Raw genomic sequence first — 19,649 nt, forward strand, 5'->3', positions numbered from 1 at the left:
CGTGGCCTTTTATCATTACTTGTTCATCTGCCGACGCCTGCCTCTGTGATCATTTGCTGGTAACAAAACTTGTAACTTCAACATATCAGACTATGTTACAGAGTATCTGTATTCGTCTCACTGGAAGAAATCTTTTCGGCATATAAAATAAATCTATTTTTCATTGAAACTAAAAACTTGAAGGAACTTGGATAAATTCTAATTTATTTTAAAATAGAATGTAAAATAATATATTTTTATCTATTCAGTTATTTATGTAATTATAAAATAGTTCTCGTAATTATAAGATAGCTTATATAATTATGTAATTATAACATTGTCAAGAGAACATTATGTTATTATGTAAATAAGCCGCATTTATGAATAAAACATAAACAATGAAGAATCAAAAGCGATGGAAAATATAAATTGCTCGAAACTTCAATTTATGCTGGAATCGTGACGTTTAGTAATCACGTGACGTTTTCATCGTAGTTATTTATTAGCTAGCATTAATTAACATAATTTACAAAAGACACATATAAACGTTTCAATGTAGAATAGAAAAAATATTATATTGGATAAAGTAAGTGTGAAAAGTAAGAAAATGGCATTTTTTCAATTGGTCCTGAAAGCTAGAAAACTTGAAAAGGCTAGGTTGATGTACGAAGAGGAGAAATTGAGATCGATTGAGATATTCGAAGGTGTCAAGCCACGTCTTACTTTGAAGCAGCGTCTCCGACGAAAGAGATTAAAGTGAATTAATACTCCTTTTAAGTCGTTATAACCCAATCAATATTAATCTTACTCTTAATTCTATTCTCCAACATTTATACCCTATCTCATTAAAAAGTAGAGCAGCGCTTGTCTCTCTCTCTCTCTCTCTCTCTCTCTCTCTCTCTCTCTTCTTATCAGAATTTTGACAGTATTTTAAATTTTGTAATCTTCAATTATAATCTTCATTTTATAATCTTCTGAATCTTTTCTTTCCGTTTTTAATGCTCCATTTATTATTTTTTTTTTTTTATGATCGAATCTCCATGGCTAATGTCTTTTGATAGATGTAGAAGAAAGTTTAAGCACTTCTGGAACCGAATACTCTCTCCCATAAAGCATACTTGGCTTTACAAAAAGACGAGGCTCCTTCGCAAAGAAGGCACGCTCGAGAATTACATTTTAAAGAGCGCCTTCGGATTTTTGAGCGGCATATTACTCACATATATGTTCTTCGTGTTTTTCGTAATTCAATTAAGTTTTACACTTTCATCCGCCACAATTCTGTGTTCGATCCTGGGAATGATTCTCACGCTCGGTTTGGCGTTTTCTTATCGCGTAAGGTAATTTTATGCAAATCTCAATAATATATATAAATATAAAAATTATACAAGGGATATTCAAAACCCGAAGACCTTAGCTAGTCCGAAAAAAAAATTATATCTTGTTTCTGATCTTTAATATGTTTGCACGTGATTATTATTCCTCAATACAGTTTTATAAACATTTACACAGGTGTATTGTGTTTCTATTGCTGCCGCAGTTCTTTTCTAAACGTGGCAGACAGGCCTTGATGGCTTATGCCTTTATTCTGACACTTACCGGACCTGCAAAGAATATTTTGCACAATATCAGCGTCCTTTCGGAGTCTTTAGCCTGCGGACAGGTAAGCTCTTGCAGGTGAGTTTACTCGCGTGTGCCACTTACGTCTGTACACAATGTCGAATGGTTGAATCTACATATTCTTAGTTCTAGTTCACCTTTTGTTTGGTCACGACAAAAGGCCGTTAGTTCCATAATCGTATTCGTGTTGCGTTCTCGTATCCGTAAGATTTTATCATTTCTTTTCGATTTGTCATCGTTATTTAGAACTGTCACCATTAATGTAAATTACGCAGGAGCAATTGAAACAAGCCGTAAAAAGCGTAGTTGATTTAATAAAAGAGCCCTTCTACGCGCTGAGAGACGCGATATCGAAAGTAGTAAAGACGGTGAAGATGGTCGTGAAGAAGATTAAGCGGACTCTCATGGCTATCAAGAGACTCGTGCTTAGTATACGTGAGAATCAACGTTCTTTCCTCCCTGTTGGCTTCGCTCGTATAATCGATCTTCGTAACTTCGTGAAAAAAAACTTATCTTTCAGTGAGAGTGATCACATCGGTTTTCAAATGGCTCGGCAACGTCGTGAATATCTGCAACAAAAAGCTGGGTACGCCGTTCGACAGGTGTCAGAGAGTCTTCGAAGGTGCGGTAGCAGACTGCAAGGCGAAGCTTGGCCCCCTTTTCGGAGGGATTTGCAATTTGACGTACATCGTCGGCGCCTTGTGTTACATAGTGAAACCTTTAGACTTCATCTGCATGCTCGTGTCTTACATCGCCGATACTATAGTTAACGCTGTACGAAAGAGTACGTCGAGAGTTGTAGATAAAAATTTCTCTTGTGTTTTTTTTCAGGAAGAACAGTTAATGTGTTATCGTAACAAATTTTTTTAAAAAAATTTCATACCTCTGTAAATATTGAGAATTTTAAAACACTTACAAATTATTTTATCATCAAATTTTTTGCATCAATATAATATCGTTGCAATTCTGTATTTCTTTAATATCTCTTGCTTATATAGAAATCAAAAGGTTCACTGACCACATAAAGACAATGTTCTACGTTAAACTGAAATTCTCGCATTCTTTCCATTTTGAGACGAATCAAAGTAAAACAATTGAAGACGTATCGACTGGTATAATTACCGAGGTACAGTCGAGGACCGATAGATTTCTAGCTGTTTTTGATTGGATGAGCTTCATGACCAGTTTCTTTATTTTCTACATGCTATTAAAGTGAGATCTAAAATAATCGTCATTTTAATAATTCCAAAAGACTGATATATTTTCCGAATTGATTTATTTTCAGAATTTTGCGTTATCGACACAAGTGGCTGACGAAAGAACGTTTTGACAATCGATATCTAACTGATGATCTGCGTACTATCGATTTAATAAGAACACGTCAGTATAAGGAGACCATTTTACCGCTAAACCGTCGTGAGAAAAATCAATACATCCCACTAACGTCCATCATGTTGATCAAGGTAGAAAGAGTAAAGCTCGCGAAATCCATCGTCTTTTTGAGTTTAGCAACGTTTAAAATATGTATCCATATGATGGCGGACTACAGTCTTTATTGGATCCTTAGTACTATTAGATATCATGGGCGGATTGAAACAAAGGTACAAATATTACTTAGAAAATAAAATTTTTTTATTTCGAAAATATTATCTATGACATTTAAACCCTTTCCTATCTACGTAGACTTGTAATTATTAAATCTTTTAAACAAAAAAATTATTAAAAATTATTATTATTAAATATAAAATATAATAATTTTTTAATAATAATAATTAAATATTTTAATTTTTATTTTCTAATAATAATTTTTAATATAATAACAATAAAATTAATATTATATTAAAAATCTTTTTAATGAACACAATTATTTAATTATATTTGCATTGGATCGGGGAAATATCGGCAAGGGAAAGGCATGTCTAACGTAAATCACGTATATTTCGCAGAATGAATTAATTGAACGTTCTGTTAGCTTAGAACCACAAGTTTGTTATATGTAGTATAGGAATATTGACAATCGGTGGTCAAACGTATACCGCGGTGTAGAATAATCAGAATGGAAGGTAATATAATGGCGGAACGTATATATCGATCTCCAGGTCCAACGACCCAATTTCGTGGGCGTCCATGTGGCTGGTAACGGCTATCTCGCCGACCTTTATCGAAGCATCGTGAAAGCCTTCTCGCTGCATGCGAAGGATACCGAGATCGATGTGGTGCCCTGTCTTCCAAATCCCAGCCCTCCCGATATGGACCGGTATACGCAGATCGCGACACTGATCGCTTTCTGCTGGATCATGGCGATATTTGAGCCGTATGGATTAAGACTGCGACATATCGTGATGTGTAAATACCATCCGGAAAGAGCCAAGCAAAGAGCCGCTTGGTTATATAATCATATAATTAGGTATGAGCTTTTAATTAGCTAATGAAATAACCGATAAATGCAGATTTATCAGATTACGTTACTTTCTACAAAGTTTCGGGCTGCATCACTGTAAAAGGTATTTATTATTCAAGACGAGATATTGATTACATTAAAAGTACGCTTCGTCACTTTCAACAGAATATTAAAATTTTCTTAGTTAGTAAACGTTTTAAAAATTCTTCTCAAATATTGTGTCTCATTAAAATTAAACTTCCCAGTTGTTCTCAATTTGTCACTTAGTTTCCTTCCGTTTACTCTGCTCGATATTAATTTCAAACATACAAGTCGCGTTAATTAATGGGTGCGATTCGTGCAGATCGAGAGGAAATTTTCTGAAATTTGCACGGCGCCAGTTGCGCCGTAAGTTCGGCCTGGCGGATGGCGAGATGATTGAGAAAGTCACATTCAGAGAGCGATGCCTGGCGATCTGCCCTTTCCTGAACAAATTGTTCCCTCGAAAGCAGAACATGTGTCTCCTGTGTGGCGCCGTGGAACGTCCCGGTCAGGAACCGCACGTTAAATGCGTGACGCCAGGTTGCGTCGGTTTGTTCTGCATCCAATGCTTCGCGGACTTGCAGAATCTCTGCACGATCTGCCGATCGCCCATCGAATATGGTGATTTATCGGACATTAGTGAGGAGAAGTGAGCTCCAATGATAAATGCCGCATCCCGAATGAGAGATTTCACGATAAAATACGAGAATAAATGTGATATGCTAATAACGTAACATATTACGGGCAATAAATATTAATATATTTAAAATATGACATATGCATTTTTGTATTTTTTCTTTGAAGCTGTTTTTAAATTTGTTTTTTGTTTATGAGTAACAAAAAATAATTTATTGTCCTTCCGAATAAAATATTCATCGAAAAGAATCGAACATCCGTTTTATTACGATTTCAACAAATATTCGTTTTTACACTCATAATATATTATTAAAACTATTGTTAATATAATTGCAATATTATGTTATATGAGATATATATATATATATATTTGCACTTTTTATTGGACATTTTAATTGGATCAGAGATTCATCGGATGATCAATTAATCGAGAGAAAAGAACCTGTACCAATAAGTCCAGATATTGATAAGAAAGAAGAAGAATTGATTATAGAAGAAGAACCTAAAGAAGAAATAGAAATAATACAAGAAAAAGAAGTGCCAGAAAAAATAATATTAGAGGAAATAATACCTGAAAAAAAAGAAATTCCGGAAAAAGAAATATTGGAAGAAAGAATACCGGAAAAAAGAATATCTGAAGAAAGAAAAGAGGAAAAGGTTGAAAGAATATTCGTAGAAAAAAAAGATGAAGCTGTGCAAACAGATGATGATTTTGATGAAAGCATTTCTTCGGTTTACAGTTATAGTATGTACATTATCTATCTGCATTTTGCATTATATTTATGCTACAAACGTACGTTTATTTTAAATGCATAATTTATATCATCAATAAATCATCATAAAAATAATCATTAATTCATATAATAGCTTATCAGGAAGAATCAAGAGAAATCGAAGTCGAGCATCGGAGAGTCCCATTCAAAGATATCGAAGCGCAAAAAATTAGAGAAGACGTTACGATTCAAGTTAGATATCGCATAAAAAATATTTAATTAATTTTACAGAAGTAATAAAATATTGCAAATTTAACTTTGGTGACTAATTGTGTGATAGAATCTTTGATATATTAATTATTCATTTGATATATTAATTATTCTATGAAATATAAATACATTATCGACTCCTTGAGTTATTTTAATTGAAGCTCAGATTTTTAATTACGTTACTAATAAGAGAGCAAGTTTACCTTAACAACAGATGTCGATAACGGAACATTCACTTGAGCAGTGAATGTCCACTGTGATTTCAGATTTTTAACGAGCCATTGGCGAAGGAGATTACCTCGAGTAGCGAGGATCCGACATCCTGTTTCGTGGTGAGAGCCCGTAGAAGGCTTCGTACCAGGTTGAAAAGGAAATCCTGCTCCTCCCCGCGTAAGGACGATTCTAGCTCGTCTACGTCGATAGCGGACACCGAATCCTGTCCCACAGAGGAGCTAGATGAGGAAGAGGTAATTCACATTGAGATGGACGAGGGCTCAAAGGAATTACTCTTAAAGGACGGCGCTGCGAAAGCAAGAAAACGAAGTAGTCGCGTAGAAAGAATCCTCGCTGCACTCACGAAAATTTCTTGGCTCGGCAGGAGAACGGTAAAATAAAATAACTTCCTCGCTGGCGTACGATATTCCTTCCATTTTATTTTTAATCAGAAATTTCTGCGCCGATCGTTTACCGTGAATTTTCGTTTCCTTCCAGACGACCGATAGCGACGGCGAATGGCGAACGAGAAAACCGTCTCTCATGGATAGAATAGCACGGATGCTTCCTGGAAATCAATCTGCCTCGCCTGTACGAACGTATCGACGAATCTGCACTACGAAAAAGGACGCGAAGCGTAAGGACTCCTCCTCCTTCTCCTCCTCATCCTCCGTTTTCTCCTCCGATGAAGAGAACGAACGGCGCTCACTTTTAAGGGCGCACGATCGGCGAGTAGATTGCTTGCAAATCATCTCAGATCATGACGATTCCGGGGATAATATTTATAGCAGAAATTATGATTCGCATCGCGCACGACGAGGAACGATTTGCCGACAACCGGAGTCTCACGTGACAACGGAAAATGCAAAGCTGCAGCATCCTCACGAGAAGAAATTTAAGATGAAAGAATTACCAAGGTATATCAAATCTGTGATGCAATCCGTGATGAATATCATTATGACGTGAAAATTTTCAATTTGTATGCAAAATATAATTAATAAACGTTTTAAATTATAACGCTCATGTTACATACGGTGCTCATTATAATTCATGTTGTAGATATCTGAAGTCGATTTCGAAGGATACAACGTACTTCGAAATAGATGAGATTAATTCACAATCAAAATGTATTCGACCGAAAAATTACATCAATGCTTTATCAGATACCAGAATATCCGATAATCAAGATATAGACAGGAATATCATTAGTAATACTCATGTATGCTTTTTGTTTATTTCTAAAATAATTTAATCGTTTAACTATTCTCGGCTATTCGAAAACATTATAGAATTTTTATAAAACTGGAATATCCTCCTCCATTTAATTATTTTCAGTTATCTCAATTTTAATTTGCATGTCTAAATAACAAGTGGATTTATTTAGATCCTTTGCTCGTGCACGTCGCAGATATCCTGCAATGTTAAAAACAAAGTTTGCCAATCGGACAATGCCGTTGCAGAACAAAGTAATGAAATGTCAGAAACTAACGTAATATCAGAAACAGATAAAGAAATATTGACTATTGATTGGGGAAAATCAGATGAAGGTAGGTTTTTTTTTTTGCTTTAGAATTTTATACGAAGAAAAGATCAGAATATTCAATCAAGTAGCTTGTCTGATTTCCAGGAAAAAGAATAGAAGAAACTGTCACTACAGAAGAAACATCGAGAAGTGGCGAGATAGATCGACAAAAAGTTCCAGAAAAAGCTTTGATCGACAATGATCGAGGAAGATCATTAGCGAAAAAAAGTGGTGAAATTGCGAAGTCATATAATATCGCGGAAGAGAAAGGTGCGAGGAAATACCTTGTCGAAAGGAAACAATCTCAAGGATTGGAAGCCGGAGAGCAAAAGACTGGAGAAAAGGTGATAGCGTCGACTTCGGTAGCGAATGATAAAGCCCGATGGTACGATCCCTTAGCTAGTTTGGAGTCGCGCAACGTCACGTACCAGGCAAAAAGACGTGAAAGAGCTGCTGTGGAAAAATTAACGAAGCGATTCGAAGCGGCGGAAATACGTATCGACGGTACAAAGGTGGCTAAATCCGCCGGATTTGGACAGAATATCGAAATGGTACAAAAAGATACGCAAGTCCCGGCGTGCGAAATTAAAAAGTCTGCAGCAATACCCGAGAAGAGCACCCAGAAAAATCTGCGAAAATCTGAAAAAAACAAAAGAAACGATAAGGCGTCGCACACCGACGATAGGAGCATTTCCAGAGCGGCTGGCTTGGAGACAAGAGGAAGGTACGAGGAAAGAAAACGGGAAAGGTGGTTTCATAAACGTAAACTTCGTAAACGAAGGTATAAAATATGATAAGAGAGGAAGACTTTTAATATAAAAAAAATACTTGATCGTGTCACAAGGGTCTTTTTTTGTATTAATGTTACACAGGGAACCTGATGATAGCTCATCACAAAGAAGGTCTTGCGACAAGGCAACATTAATTAAAGAAAAACTTTATAATAAAAAAGGTAAACGAGAAAATATTTGCAGCCGCGACGTACACACTCAAAGACATGCCAGGTAATGCACATGTCTCATATTTTATTCGTAAGTTCTTAACGTCGATGACTTGATAGTACACAGGTGGAAGATTTTATGAGTCGCGCAAAACGACGTCCTGGCGATATTCGAAGAGAGAAAAAAATTATTTCTACTACAGTTCCTGGCCTAACTGAAAATCGTCAAACTCAATGTAACCTTCGCGATAGAGAAGATATTCAAAATGGAAAAGATAATGTTCGCGACTTAAAATCTACAAATGAGACAGAAGTCTCCTGTCATGTTAAACCACAATTTAAAACATCCGAACAAATGTTTCGCCGTCAAGATTATAACTATCCGGATCAACGAAAATTGTTGCATTCGTGTAACGAGTACGTTTATACACAAATCTTACAAATCTTACAAATCTCACAGGGAAAATAAGACATATTTACACGACAAATGTATTTATTATTTACACAAGTTTACACAAGTAAAGGAAGCAGCAAAAGGCAAAACTTTAAAAATAAAATATAACGTATTATGTATTAGTGAGAATAATGCAAAAGAACAGTAAAAGTTTTAGAACGTTTAAAACTAATTTTCTTTGTGATAATTACAATTTTATCGAAAGGAAGTCGCAGGAAATGAAAAGAAGGAAATACGACGTTAACGTGCGCGAAACCAGACTGGAGGTACCTATGTTGAAGAAATATTTGCCCTCTTATCAAACACCGGGCTTAATAGAAGAGCTGAAGGAACACGATAGAATAAGATTAATTCAGGAACGAGAAGCTAGAAGATGGACAGCTTTGAGCGCTCTTCGAAGCGCTAAGGATTCCTCGTCGAGTATCAGATCGAGAGATCGGGCATGCGGTACTTCTGTAATATGCGACGCTCATGAAACCGCCGGCAGATTAACCTCAGTAAGAAAATTACTTTTCCTATTATCTAAAAGTTAAAAGAAACTCTTGAACTCTGCCGCTGCTGGTAGTGGTAGAGTTTAATTTTTTTTTATTTAATTGATTTATGTACTTGGTATTTGTTACTACGCGATTGTTGAAAAATATTCTTAATATGAATTATTTATGTAGCAATATATGCAGTTCGCTCTCTAAGAAATGAAAGGTTAAAGATATAAAATATCTCAGTTTCGATATGATATATTCCAAGGTCTCCACGAGCTTGACCGAGGGGAATACCCTTCCTTATCAAGAAACGCAAACCTTCAAAGACGTGATGAGTGAGTTTCGGAAGAAAGTGATAGAGGCTGGGAAGCCTCTAATATCTTTATCTCAACGCGCAGATAAATGTAAAGACTTGAAACAATTGTTTCCGAAAACAGAAGACCGTAGAGGATTTACGGCACCGGAGTTGGAGAAAGTTGTTAACAGGTTTAAGGTAAGTGAGACTTTTTTCGTGAGAAATTTAAGCGAAATTAGGACGGCCAGAGTGGATTTGTGCGCATAAATTACAATTAACTATGGGATATTCGGCTGATACTGTTGACTTTCGATGTAGAAGCCGAAACAATTTGAAATTAATTTACGCTCTTCGGCTGTTTAGCTTTGTGTTCCCACAGTAAGCTTCGATAATTAATAGTATAATTAATCCTGTGTACAGCCAATGTGTGATAAACATGAGAGAAAGGAGGAAGACGAGTGTACTACAATATATAAAGCAACGCGAAGATTTCAAAGTGAATCATTTAGCGAAATATCATCAATTTGCAGTTACTCTTGCGAAAATCGTCGATTTGACGTTTCAACTTCGCCGGATGAAACTACAGATAACAATACTAATATTCCTTAAATGTGTTATAACATGTGATAAAAAAATATTATGAGATTATTGTAACCACAGATTAATATTATTATCTAATATATTTTAATTGTAAATTGTTATTATTTAAATATTAAAGTTATTTAAGATTGTCCAGTCTAAAAGAAAGAGATTCAATTTTTAAAATATAAATTTTAAAAAAAAGCGCCCGAATATAGTAGACTTGGCATATTTTGCAATGTTGCAAAATTACAAAATGATTGACGACTGACAGTGGTATCATCGCATGTCAAATATCTGTCGCAAATTGTATACGGGGCAACGTGTCAAATATTTATCAGCTGATACAATATTAAAAAAAAAAAAAATCGCATTATTCGCACTCGTGCGATATATACATGCGGGTGCAATAATTTATGTGCATAACCGAAACAACAAGCAGCTGCGTTGAAGATCCATTTGAAAACAAGTGCAGCGACTATCAGAAGCAAACAACAATTTTCTTATCGGTGGTTTCTGAACACTGCTGCAGCTAAAACGATTAATTAATATACGTAATTAGCATAAACCAAAGTAAACGATATAAAGTATGAAAAGCTGTCTATTACGGAGCTTTTAAGAACAATCATGTAATTTTCGCAGGAAAATTGAGAACACTCATAAATCACGAAGGATTCTAAAAGTCGTGACTATCGGAAATGCGACCAACAAACTACGTGAATAATGTATCGTTCGATTTCCCGTGAGTACCATCAAAATAAAAAAAAAAAAAAAAGAGAGAGAGAGAGAGAGAGAGAGAGAGCAAGAGGCAACAGAGGCAAATCGAAGTCCTTGGGAATGAGTTCGATAAATCCCTTTTTTCACAATCTGCATTTCTAACAATTATTGCCACATTTCCAAAAGTGTTTAATAATTAAAATTTTGGTTTATTTTAAAAAGTGTAATGGAGGTAAACTCTTCAATGTTGATGATTTTTTTAATCATGCGGGATTATTTTAACAGAGTTATAAAATTATGAAATGAATTTTCAATAAATAAAATTACGGTTTGTTTTAAAAAGTGTAATAGGTATACTCTTCAATTTTGATGATTTTTTTTAATCGTGCGGGATTATTTTAATAGAAATAATAAAACTATGAAATTTTAAAACGTGGTGAAAATTTCATATTAAAAATTGAATAACTCGATGTTAAACGTTGTTCTCGATACGTACGCTATAAAAATGAGAAACGTTATAATTTGTTTTAATATTCTCTTTTGTCGTTTGCAAGTTACTGTTATTAACGTCAGTATGACGTGACACTTAACCAAGTAGCTAAAATTTTTCAAGTATGAATTTAAATGATCGTAGTCTTGTGACGAAGAATGTAAACTTTTTTAGGAGTCAAAGAAATAAAAGTGAAGTAGAAATAAGAAGAGTGTGTTATATATTTGTACAGTAACAAAGCTGAAAGAAACATGCATCATGAGAAGCGATAATGGGGCTAAGAAGCTTATGCGGGCAGAAACGATTAGGGTTAAAAATCGAAGCGAGTGGAAGAGCAGTAGATTCTCGGTCGACAGGGGATTTAAAGACTCGAGAGATAGGGCACGATATTTCCCGGATAAAAGATACTTTTGCGCGGTGCAGATGCAGCTCACCCCTTTCGCGACGTAAAGACCATCAGTTTTTCACGTCGGGGATCGATACGTCGGTCTTCGCCGATCAGCCGAAAGCAGAGAGGAGAAAAGCTTTGAGAGCTTTAGCAGGGTTGCAGGAAAAAGAGAAGATATCATGAAAGAACAGAAGCCAGAAAATAAGGCAGATGATGAAAATGATAAGAGACTGCCGGAGGCGAATTGCGCGTGCACTTTGGAAACGTGCGGAGAAGACAGGATCGAGCGAGAAACTTGCGTGGATATATCAAAGCAAAAGGAATTGCACGACGAAGATATTAGTCCAGAAAGGTTGAGTGAGATGATCAATAAAGAAATAAATGATTCCATTAGACGGATCAACAACTCTATTAAAAATGCTGTGCAAACTCTCGTGACACAGTGTTCAATGGTACCTAGGATGCAAGTATCCATGAATCAGAAATTTTTATACTTTAGCTGTATTATACTTTCCATATATTTTTATGTGAACGTAAAGTAAAGATAGATTGAATGTCGAAAAAAAGATCGTTCACATATTTCGTAACTTATTGCTGATTTGACCTATTGCTTCTTGCCGAAAAAAATCAATTGATAGATAAAATTTTGATAAATAAGCTTCTTTTGATAAATAACCTTCTTTTGAAATAGGAAGTGAAGAAGCCGATTTTGCCATATTCAGAAGAACTTGAAGGAAAGTCTCGTGTATGTCGATCCCATGTGTTGGAAGAATGCTCTAAGAAATCGCCCAACATTTATATCAATCGACAAACTGCATGCTACGCTTCACGGCAGCATAATAATTTATCCATACATGGCAATTCACACTTCACAAAAATGCACGACAGCACAACACCTATAAAGAATAAAGTTAACAGCGATAAAAGGAGCAAAATGCATTCGAAACCAACGAATAATGCAGATAATGAAAGAAAAATGACTGGAAACGTTAACTTTTATATTTGTTCGGAAGTTAATAACAATAGTCAGGTAGATTTGTCAAGTCATTTTTTTCCAAGTATATAAATACATGAAATTAAATACATCAATATTATAAATAACACGAAACTAAAATACAATCAATATTATAAAATATATTAAAGAGCAGGTTTTTTTATATAAAAATATTTAAGAAATATAAAAACATGTGATTATGGTTATTTTATTATGGATTATATAAAAATAATTGTTAATAACGAATTGACTTTTTAATTCTAACTAAAATGCAGGGAAAGGACAAGAAAAAATCAAGACCTGAATTCTACGTAGATACAAATTTCAATACAACCACCGGACAATCCAATTCGAGAAGCGCCAGCAGCGCGTCGTCGTGCAAATTGATAAACAGCATAAAAGAAAAACGGAAAAAATCGCAAGCGCAGCAATCGTTTAATTTTATACCCGAGAAGAGCAGTAATGATAACACCGTCTGTGATAAGAAAACATCACAGTGTAGAATCTACAAGAAAAAATTGAACGAAGAGGGCAATAAAGAGGAAATAAATGTCAAAGTTGGTAACAGTAATATCGGGTTCAAGGATACGATTTCACCGACTAAAGATTGTTGTTGCAAAGATACTGACAGCACGGAACTCCAACAGGACTCGTTAAATTCTATAGTTCCGTGCTCAAGTTTCAATTATGATAATACTAAACTCCCGCAGTCAGGGACCATTATACATCTCTCGAAAGTGAGACCCAGCTTCGAAGACAATGACACTCTCCCGTCAAATACAATTTGTTTCAATATGAAAAAAAGCAATTACTACAAAAATGACAATCGTGATGACGTTGACAAAGATGAACATAATGTATGCCATTCGATTGATGACAGCAGATGGTTACCAAAATCCATCTACACATGCGTCACATGTGGCAGGAGTTCTAAAGAATGTTCCGCAGACGAATGTAAATATCGAAATAAAATATTTCAGGATTTGATAAATCATATTCAGAAGAAACAGATGGGATATAAATTTTTGCAACAATGTCCTGAAAATAGTCAAAAGGAGCAGCACATTGTTTCACATTGGTCCACACGTAATTCTGTCAAGGAAGAAGATGAGAATTATTGCAAAGACATTGACAGAGTTCAAAAGGACATTTCTGAAAGTGTATGCAATGGAGAAACGTGTCCGGAAAAAATAACTCTTAGTCGAAAATTAGACAAAAGTACAGCTGTATACGAAACGTGGTTTGACGCTCCTGGCGAACGTTTCGGAAAAACGCGGACGTGTAAAGGCACGTTCGAGAATACGGTGCAACGTTCGAAAGACACTACCACGTGCGGGACAAGGTTTAGAAATGCGAAAGAACTTCCAAAAGTAACGAGAGTTTGTAAGGAGTTTGTTACTGAAGAGCCTCCGAAAGATATCACAGTTTGCAAGACTGAATTTGGCGAGCCGAAAGGACCTCCGGAAGAAGTCATAGTTTACAAGACGGCGCTTCTTGACTCTAAAGAAACCCCAGAGGAAACAATTTCTAAGGAGATTCCTGATTCAAACTTTGCCAACCAAGATGTTAAAAGTATATTGTTAAACACAAAGGATAACCTTGTAGGAGAAGGCACGAGTAGCTCAAACTTAAACGATCAAGAAAAGAATACCGAGACTAAAAAAGTAAAACTAAACAATATAAATGACATAACTCTCAATAATTTTACAAAACAGCAATCTGTTAATCATGTAAAACAAAATAGAGAAGTAAAAGTAACTGTAAATGACCCATCGAAAAATTCACGTCAAATTCCTGTTAAATCGATTAGAGATTCTAAACTGTTATCAAAAAATATTTATCCCACAACATTACCACCACAACTTTATGATCGTTCGAATTTTGTCTACACAAATACAAATGTGAAGAGAACATCAAAGACTTTTGTTAATCAGCGAAGAATGGAATCACTTAGTCAATCAAAGAAACACTCTCAACAACAATCGAATGATATTACGCAAGAGTTAATATTAAATAAGAATAATCAATTGAAAGAGAAAATGCAAAAAAAGGAAGAAGAGAAGGAAGAAGCAGGACGAGAGATTTTAAAAGAAATAAAAATGATTGACGACAAACCGAAAGAACCGCTTTTACAACAACCACTTAAAAGATTGCTTGATATAATTAAACGTGGTAAAATATTCATTACAGATAAAATAGAAATGGGAAAAATAGAAGAGAAGAAAACCGTTGAAAAAAAAGATATTGAAAAATCAGAAATAGCTTTCGAAGTCAACAATGAAATTAGTGATATAAAAGATCAGTTGGCAGATATTACAGAAGAATCGGTAAAATTATTGGAAACAGAAATCATAAATAGAGGTAAAATATAAATTAATATGATTTTTGACAATTTGATTCAATTCCAAAACTTTAAACTTAAATCGTATTTTCTGCATACCATGATGTAAATAGCGTTAAATAAAGATATTAATGTTATATAGTATAACATAAAAAACATGGACTAAAATATTGATAGCCGATATTGCATTAATCTTATTCGTAGGAATGACAAGGAAAATCTTTGCAGGTCCAAAACCAATTGCGCCAGTAACTGAATTTACAATTCCTGAAAAGGACAAGAAGATAGATATTCAAGAAACAGATCGGAAAATGCCTAAATTATTACGTATCATTGCGGCAAAAAAATCGTATTTTCCACCAACCGTAATAACCGATTCTAGACCTCGAGAGCTTGAGGCAATATCTGCTCCTCCTGAAATAATCACAGATGCTCTTGTCGATCAAGAAGAAATACTAGAAGAAAGAATAATTTCAGAAGAATATATCCCTGTAAAGACGGAAATAAAAGCAGATGACTCAATTGTATCGGAAGTAAGTGTTGCCGAAATTGACACAAGCATCGAAACCGTTGCAAAGGAGGACGCTCTAAAGGAGGATGAAGATAAAATTTCCAAAGATATTTTAGATGAAACAGCAAAAATTCATGTCGTTTGTTCGCATTTCCTTCAGAAAACAGAAGAAGAGTTACAAAAACTCATTCCTTGTAAATGCGATTTATCTTCCGATCTGAATGGTCGTTTGTGCTCGATAGCTAAGTGCGCGAAAGATTATGTGCCCTGCCCGCAAAAAGAATCGGGAAAGGAGCCACAAAAATCCATCTTTTGTAAACGCGAATTACCTTCCGATTCATATAATTACTCATATTCAATTGTTAAATGCCCAAAGCGCAATAAGACTTTCGAGGAGTGTCCTTGCGAAAGTAATAGACTTGAACGGAAAGAAATTTATTGCGCACGTTGTCGTTCGTCGACAATGCAATGCACTTGCGCGCCGATATCGAATTTGGAGAGTTGCTTGAAGATTGAGCCGAAATTTGGTGATATATCGCCTTTAAAGATCAGCTCGAACGTCTGCACGAATTGTTGTAGAACGCTGGAAGAATGTAAGTGCAGAAAGACCGCGGTCTGTTGCCTTTCTCACGAAAAATGCATATGTAGATGGTGTGCAATGCGCAGCAATTGTCCGAGAATGACCGACAAACGCAGGCAAGTTAAATTTTATAATATTAATTATAATATTATAATATATATTATAACATTAATTATAATATCGTTTTACAATGTTATTGTAATTTGATAAGAATACTCTTTATTAAATATGAATTAGAAAATTATTTATTAATTAGATACATTTTTGAATACATTTTTTAATCATAATTCTGAAATGAAAACAATGCAATTTATAAATTTTATAAATTCCTTTGTCATTTCCCGACGCATTTGATAGATGTGAACCACAAGTGAGATGCATTAACTGCGGCAGATTAAAAGATCAGTGTTGCTGTGCCACTTTCGCTTTGATAAAATGCCACAAGATCAAAGAAGGCTGTAACCGCAAGACAATGATTTGCCTGTATTGTGATAATCCTCAAGATAAATGCACATGCAGAGTGATCGGAAAGTGCTGCGGGTTGCCATCGGATGTTTGCAACTGTCAAGATGTTGACAGTCACGCTCGTGATCGTGAACGGATTGTTAGAAGACCAGATGAGACTCGGACAATTCGTGTCACCAATTGGAGACCGAAGGGGGAAATCAGGCAGTACTTTGCGAGAAACTATGAGGACTTTCGGCCGTATTCCGCCAAGAAATGTCATTGTTACGAAAAATTGAAGCGACAACAATTTAAGCTACCTTGTCAACGACTAAATATTTTTTCGGAAGTAATGAACGAGTTGCAGCGGAAGATGAGCGAACCCTCGGTATGCTGCGCACGATGCTGGAGGAATCCCTGTTGTTGTGGATCGCCGCAAGATCAAGATAAGAGAAAGAAAGGAGAAAGGAAAATTGAGGGTCGTGTCAGGTATGTGGCTGTTACGAAATTTGAAAGAAGATTTTTTTTCAGCGCCAACATCACGTCAATTTTACACTGAAGGTGATTCGAAACTGAGCCGAAATGTTTGGAATTTAATAATGACACACGTAACTAAATATTAAATCATGTTTTGTAATTAATTTTGCGCATTGTTTGCCGCGCCGATTCCCAACGGCCCTTTTGGATTTATTGTTTGATTGTTGTAATTGAATAATCAAGAGTCCTTGTTAGTTTCAAAATCAAAATTATTTCGTTTTTATTTATTTTAAATAAAGTCAGAGCGACAAAAAAGAGATATTTTTTTAAAAATAAATTTTGATTACATAGCAAATAGTTGTTTAAAATTTTCTTGTAGTTAATTTATTGCTAAACTTTTATATTATTTTTATGTCGTTATAGATGCACTGAAATAGAAAAATTGCCTAGAAACAAGTTTCCGAATGATTGCCGATATAAGAACGAACATAAAAATATCGTTCAGAGATCAATACCTATTGGTTGTGTTTGTAAATTATCGTCGTACAGATGCAGAAAAGATAGATCCAGCTGTAAGAAACCACGGGCAAAGTGTTATTATTGCAAGAATCTGCCTTGCACGTAAGTAGAGAAAATTATATATCAGCGCGATATTAATTTTAATTTATGAGCTTTTTTATATAATGTCGTCAGAATCTGATCTATGACTGCCAGTATCGTTTGAGTGAGATGTTACAAATATTAACGACGCGTTTCGTTTCATCAATGAGAACCCGACTTTCTTGTACTTCCCGTTGCTATTTTTTTTTATTGCATTCTTTACTGCAGCTGCATTACAGTGAGATAACCGAGGCCGTCGTACAGGTGCGATGATTCACCGAATCGAATAAAAGCAAAGGTGGAAAGAATTTTATTTACCTAAGAAACAAATATGGAAAGGTAAACGATGTTTAGAATTAGTAATACTTATAATTAATAGTCAAACAAATGACCAGTAAATAAATTTTGAATTTAGAATTCCAAGATAAATAGTTTAAAACATAAAAAACTAATAAAAATATCCTAATATTGATTTTTTATGTAGTCAGCAATTAAATAATTATTCAGAACATCCTCTACGTATATTTTTATTAATATTCTTCTATTTGATTTTTATGACGAAACTTGATCACATTTTCTTAAGCAAACAATTTATACATGTGTTTAATTTCATAATTAATAAACCAATTTGTGAATATCTTGACTTTCCTTAAAAGTATCTCCCTTGACAATTTCATGATTAACAAATTTTAGATTAAGTTGTAAATTATTTCCGACGTACAAGAAATATTTGTTTTTTTTTAAGCGTTCTAAATAACAAAGATAAGAAATCTACATGTCTCAAATATTATTTTTTAAAAGATGATTTAACGTATATATATATATATATATATATATATATATATATATATATATATATAGAATATTTCAGCAAATAAATAATCGATAATCGTAATATTTTGTGATCTATATTAAAGTTATAAAAATAGAGTTATAAATCAAGATGTTTTCGTGAGCTTTAAATTGCATAATATTCTCACATGATATAGGATGCTAATTAAAGATTACTAATATTTCTCTGGTCATATCTGGGAGATAAGCGCTCAGCCACATGATTTGTATATTGAGAAATACATATAAACTTCGAAATTCAAGAAAATAAATGAGCGCAATCTTAATTGTCACATGACACGATAACGATTGATGAATACCAAAATTTGATTGACATGATGACGTATTTGGAATATTTGTTTGATATTTAATAACCTGAACCATCTGAAATATCCATTAAACACATAATTTGTAATATTTTCTTTACCATTTTCTCTCTCTCTCTCTCTCTCTCTCTCAAGATATATCTATAAATAATTAACAATATTATTATTAACTTAAAATCATTAATCATTGATTTTATTATCAATTTAAAATCAAAATTAATAATATTTTTATATATAACTTTTTAATATAGAATTATAATTTTAATTTTCTTGTAATATTTTAATTTTTTTTGTAGAAGAACATTTATTTAAAATTGCGACTTTTTTACTATATGAAAGATGCTAATTATAAACAAAAGCTTTCAAATGTTTATATTTCTTTAAAGTTTATAAAGATATTATTATATATTATATACAAATTTGTATATTATTATATACAAAAAGTATTGACAAGAAAAATATAAATGCCCCTGAAAAAACATAACACGTTAAGGGACTTATTCCATGTCTATTGTTATGTATAATATAAATATACTTCAGTGTACAATATGTGTACAATATATTTCAGAAACTAAAAGATAAACACAATAATACTACGTGACAATATGACAATAACTGACAGAACTTTGTACGCTTTTTCAAGAGCAAAAACCGTAATAAATTTAACTTTAATTTCTTTTTGTACGAAGGCTGAAAAGTATCGTGCAGAGTAAATTCACAGCGGTAAGAAATTCACAAAATGTTGACGGCTGGCCGGACGATTGGCCGGAGTAGGGAGCACCTTGTATCGCATATAAGATGCTGTACTAGACTGCACCCGCGTTGTACTAG

The 19,649-nt window shown here is 34.2% G+C and overlaps 3 protein-coding genes across 7 annotated transcripts; all 3 read left to right on the forward strand.

Moving 5' to 3' along the window:
- The first annotated feature begins 1,659 nt into the window (after positions 1-1,659).
- On the forward strand, positions 1,660-4,790 carry LOC105434255 (DC-STAMP domain-containing protein 2). The gene is given in 7 exon segments (XM_089076123.1): positions 1,660-2,031; positions 2,117-2,380; positions 2,595-2,808; positions 2,882-3,197; positions 3,696-4,023; positions 4,186-4,306; positions 4,308-4,790. Coding segments are annotated over 7 exon segments (1,668 nt in total). The 5' UTR covers positions 1,660-1,970; the 3' UTR covers positions 4,672-4,790.
- LOC105434227 (uncharacterized) lies at positions 4,699-11,323 on the forward strand. Its single transcript, XM_089076127.1, has 13 exons — positions 4,699-4,732; positions 5,007-5,399; positions 5,522-5,619; positions 5,904-6,242; positions 6,349-6,767; positions 6,910-7,069; positions 7,235-7,397; positions 7,478-8,153; positions 8,245-8,376; positions 8,433-8,711; positions 8,972-9,263; positions 9,511-9,738; positions 9,961-11,323. Exons 1-13 carry the CDS (start codon positions 4,699-4,701, stop codon positions 10,147-10,149), a joined length of 3,402 nt encoding a protein of 1,133 aa, XP_088932253.1. The 3' UTR covers positions 10,150-11,323.
- A 65-nt stretch (positions 11,324-11,388) lies between these two features.
- Positions 11,389-19,646, forward strand: LOC105434228 (uncharacterized). 5 transcript variants are annotated; one of them, XR_016139080.1, is made up of 7 exons: positions 11,389-12,744; positions 12,984-15,069; positions 15,278-16,256; positions 16,498-17,073; positions 17,485-17,682; positions 17,901-18,000; positions 19,508-19,646. XR_016139080.1 is itself a non-coding variant. In XM_089076214.1 (6 exons), the coding sequence occupies exons 1-6, from the start codon at positions 12,592-12,594 to the stop codon at positions 17,906-17,908; spliced, it is 4,011 nt and encodes a 1,336-aa protein (XP_088932340.1). In that variant the 5' UTR covers positions 11,389-12,591; the 3' UTR covers positions 17,909-18,298. The 5 variants fall into 5 exon arrangements, 3 of the variants coding, with proteins under 3 accessions (XP_088932340.1, XP_088932339.1, XP_088932341.1); XR_016139081.1 differs by having other exon boundaries at positions 17,890-18,000; positions 19,508-19,542; XM_089076214.1 differs by lacking the exon at positions 19,508-19,646 and having other exon boundaries at positions 17,890-18,298.
- The last annotated feature ends 3 nt before the right edge of the window (positions 19,647-19,649 follow it).

Source organism: Pogonomyrmex barbatus, unplaced genomic scaffold (assembly GCF_055798465.1).
Source record: "Pogonomyrmex barbatus isolate J1 unplaced genomic scaffold, ASM5579846v1 scaffold2, whole genome shotgun sequence".
Classification (NCBI taxonomy): domain Eukaryota; kingdom Metazoa; phylum Arthropoda; class Insecta; order Hymenoptera; family Formicidae; genus Pogonomyrmex; species Pogonomyrmex barbatus.

What these genes read in the sequence shown, in the direction of transcription:
- LOC105434227 (XM_089076127.1), top strand. Translation starts at nt 4,699, where the DNA reads ATGAGAGATTTCACGATAAAATACGAGAATAAAT. An exon ending in GAGAAGACGTTACGATTCAA is followed by an intron (nt 5,620 to 5,903) that starts GTTAGATATCGC and finishes CTGTGATTTCAG; the next exon opens with ATTTTTAACGAGCCATTGGC. An exon ending in AAGTTGTTAACAGGTTTAAG is followed by an intron (nt 9,739 to 9,960) that starts GTAAGTGAGACT and finishes TCCTGTGTACAG; the next exon opens with CCAATGTGTGATAAACATGA.
- LOC105434228 (XM_089076213.1), top strand. Translation starts at nt 12,592, where the DNA reads ATGCACGACAGCACAACACCTATAAAGAATAAAGTTAACAGCGATAAA. An exon ending in AAGTTAATAACAATAGTCAG is followed by an intron (nt 12,745 to 12,983) that starts GTAGATTTGTCA and finishes ACTAAAATGCAG; the next exon opens with GGAAAGGACAAGAAAAAATC. An exon ending in TGCAAGAATCTGCCTTGCAC is followed by an intron (nt 17,683 to 17,900) that starts GTAAGTAGAGAA and finishes GCTGCATTACAG; the next exon opens with TGAGATAACCGAGGCCGTCG.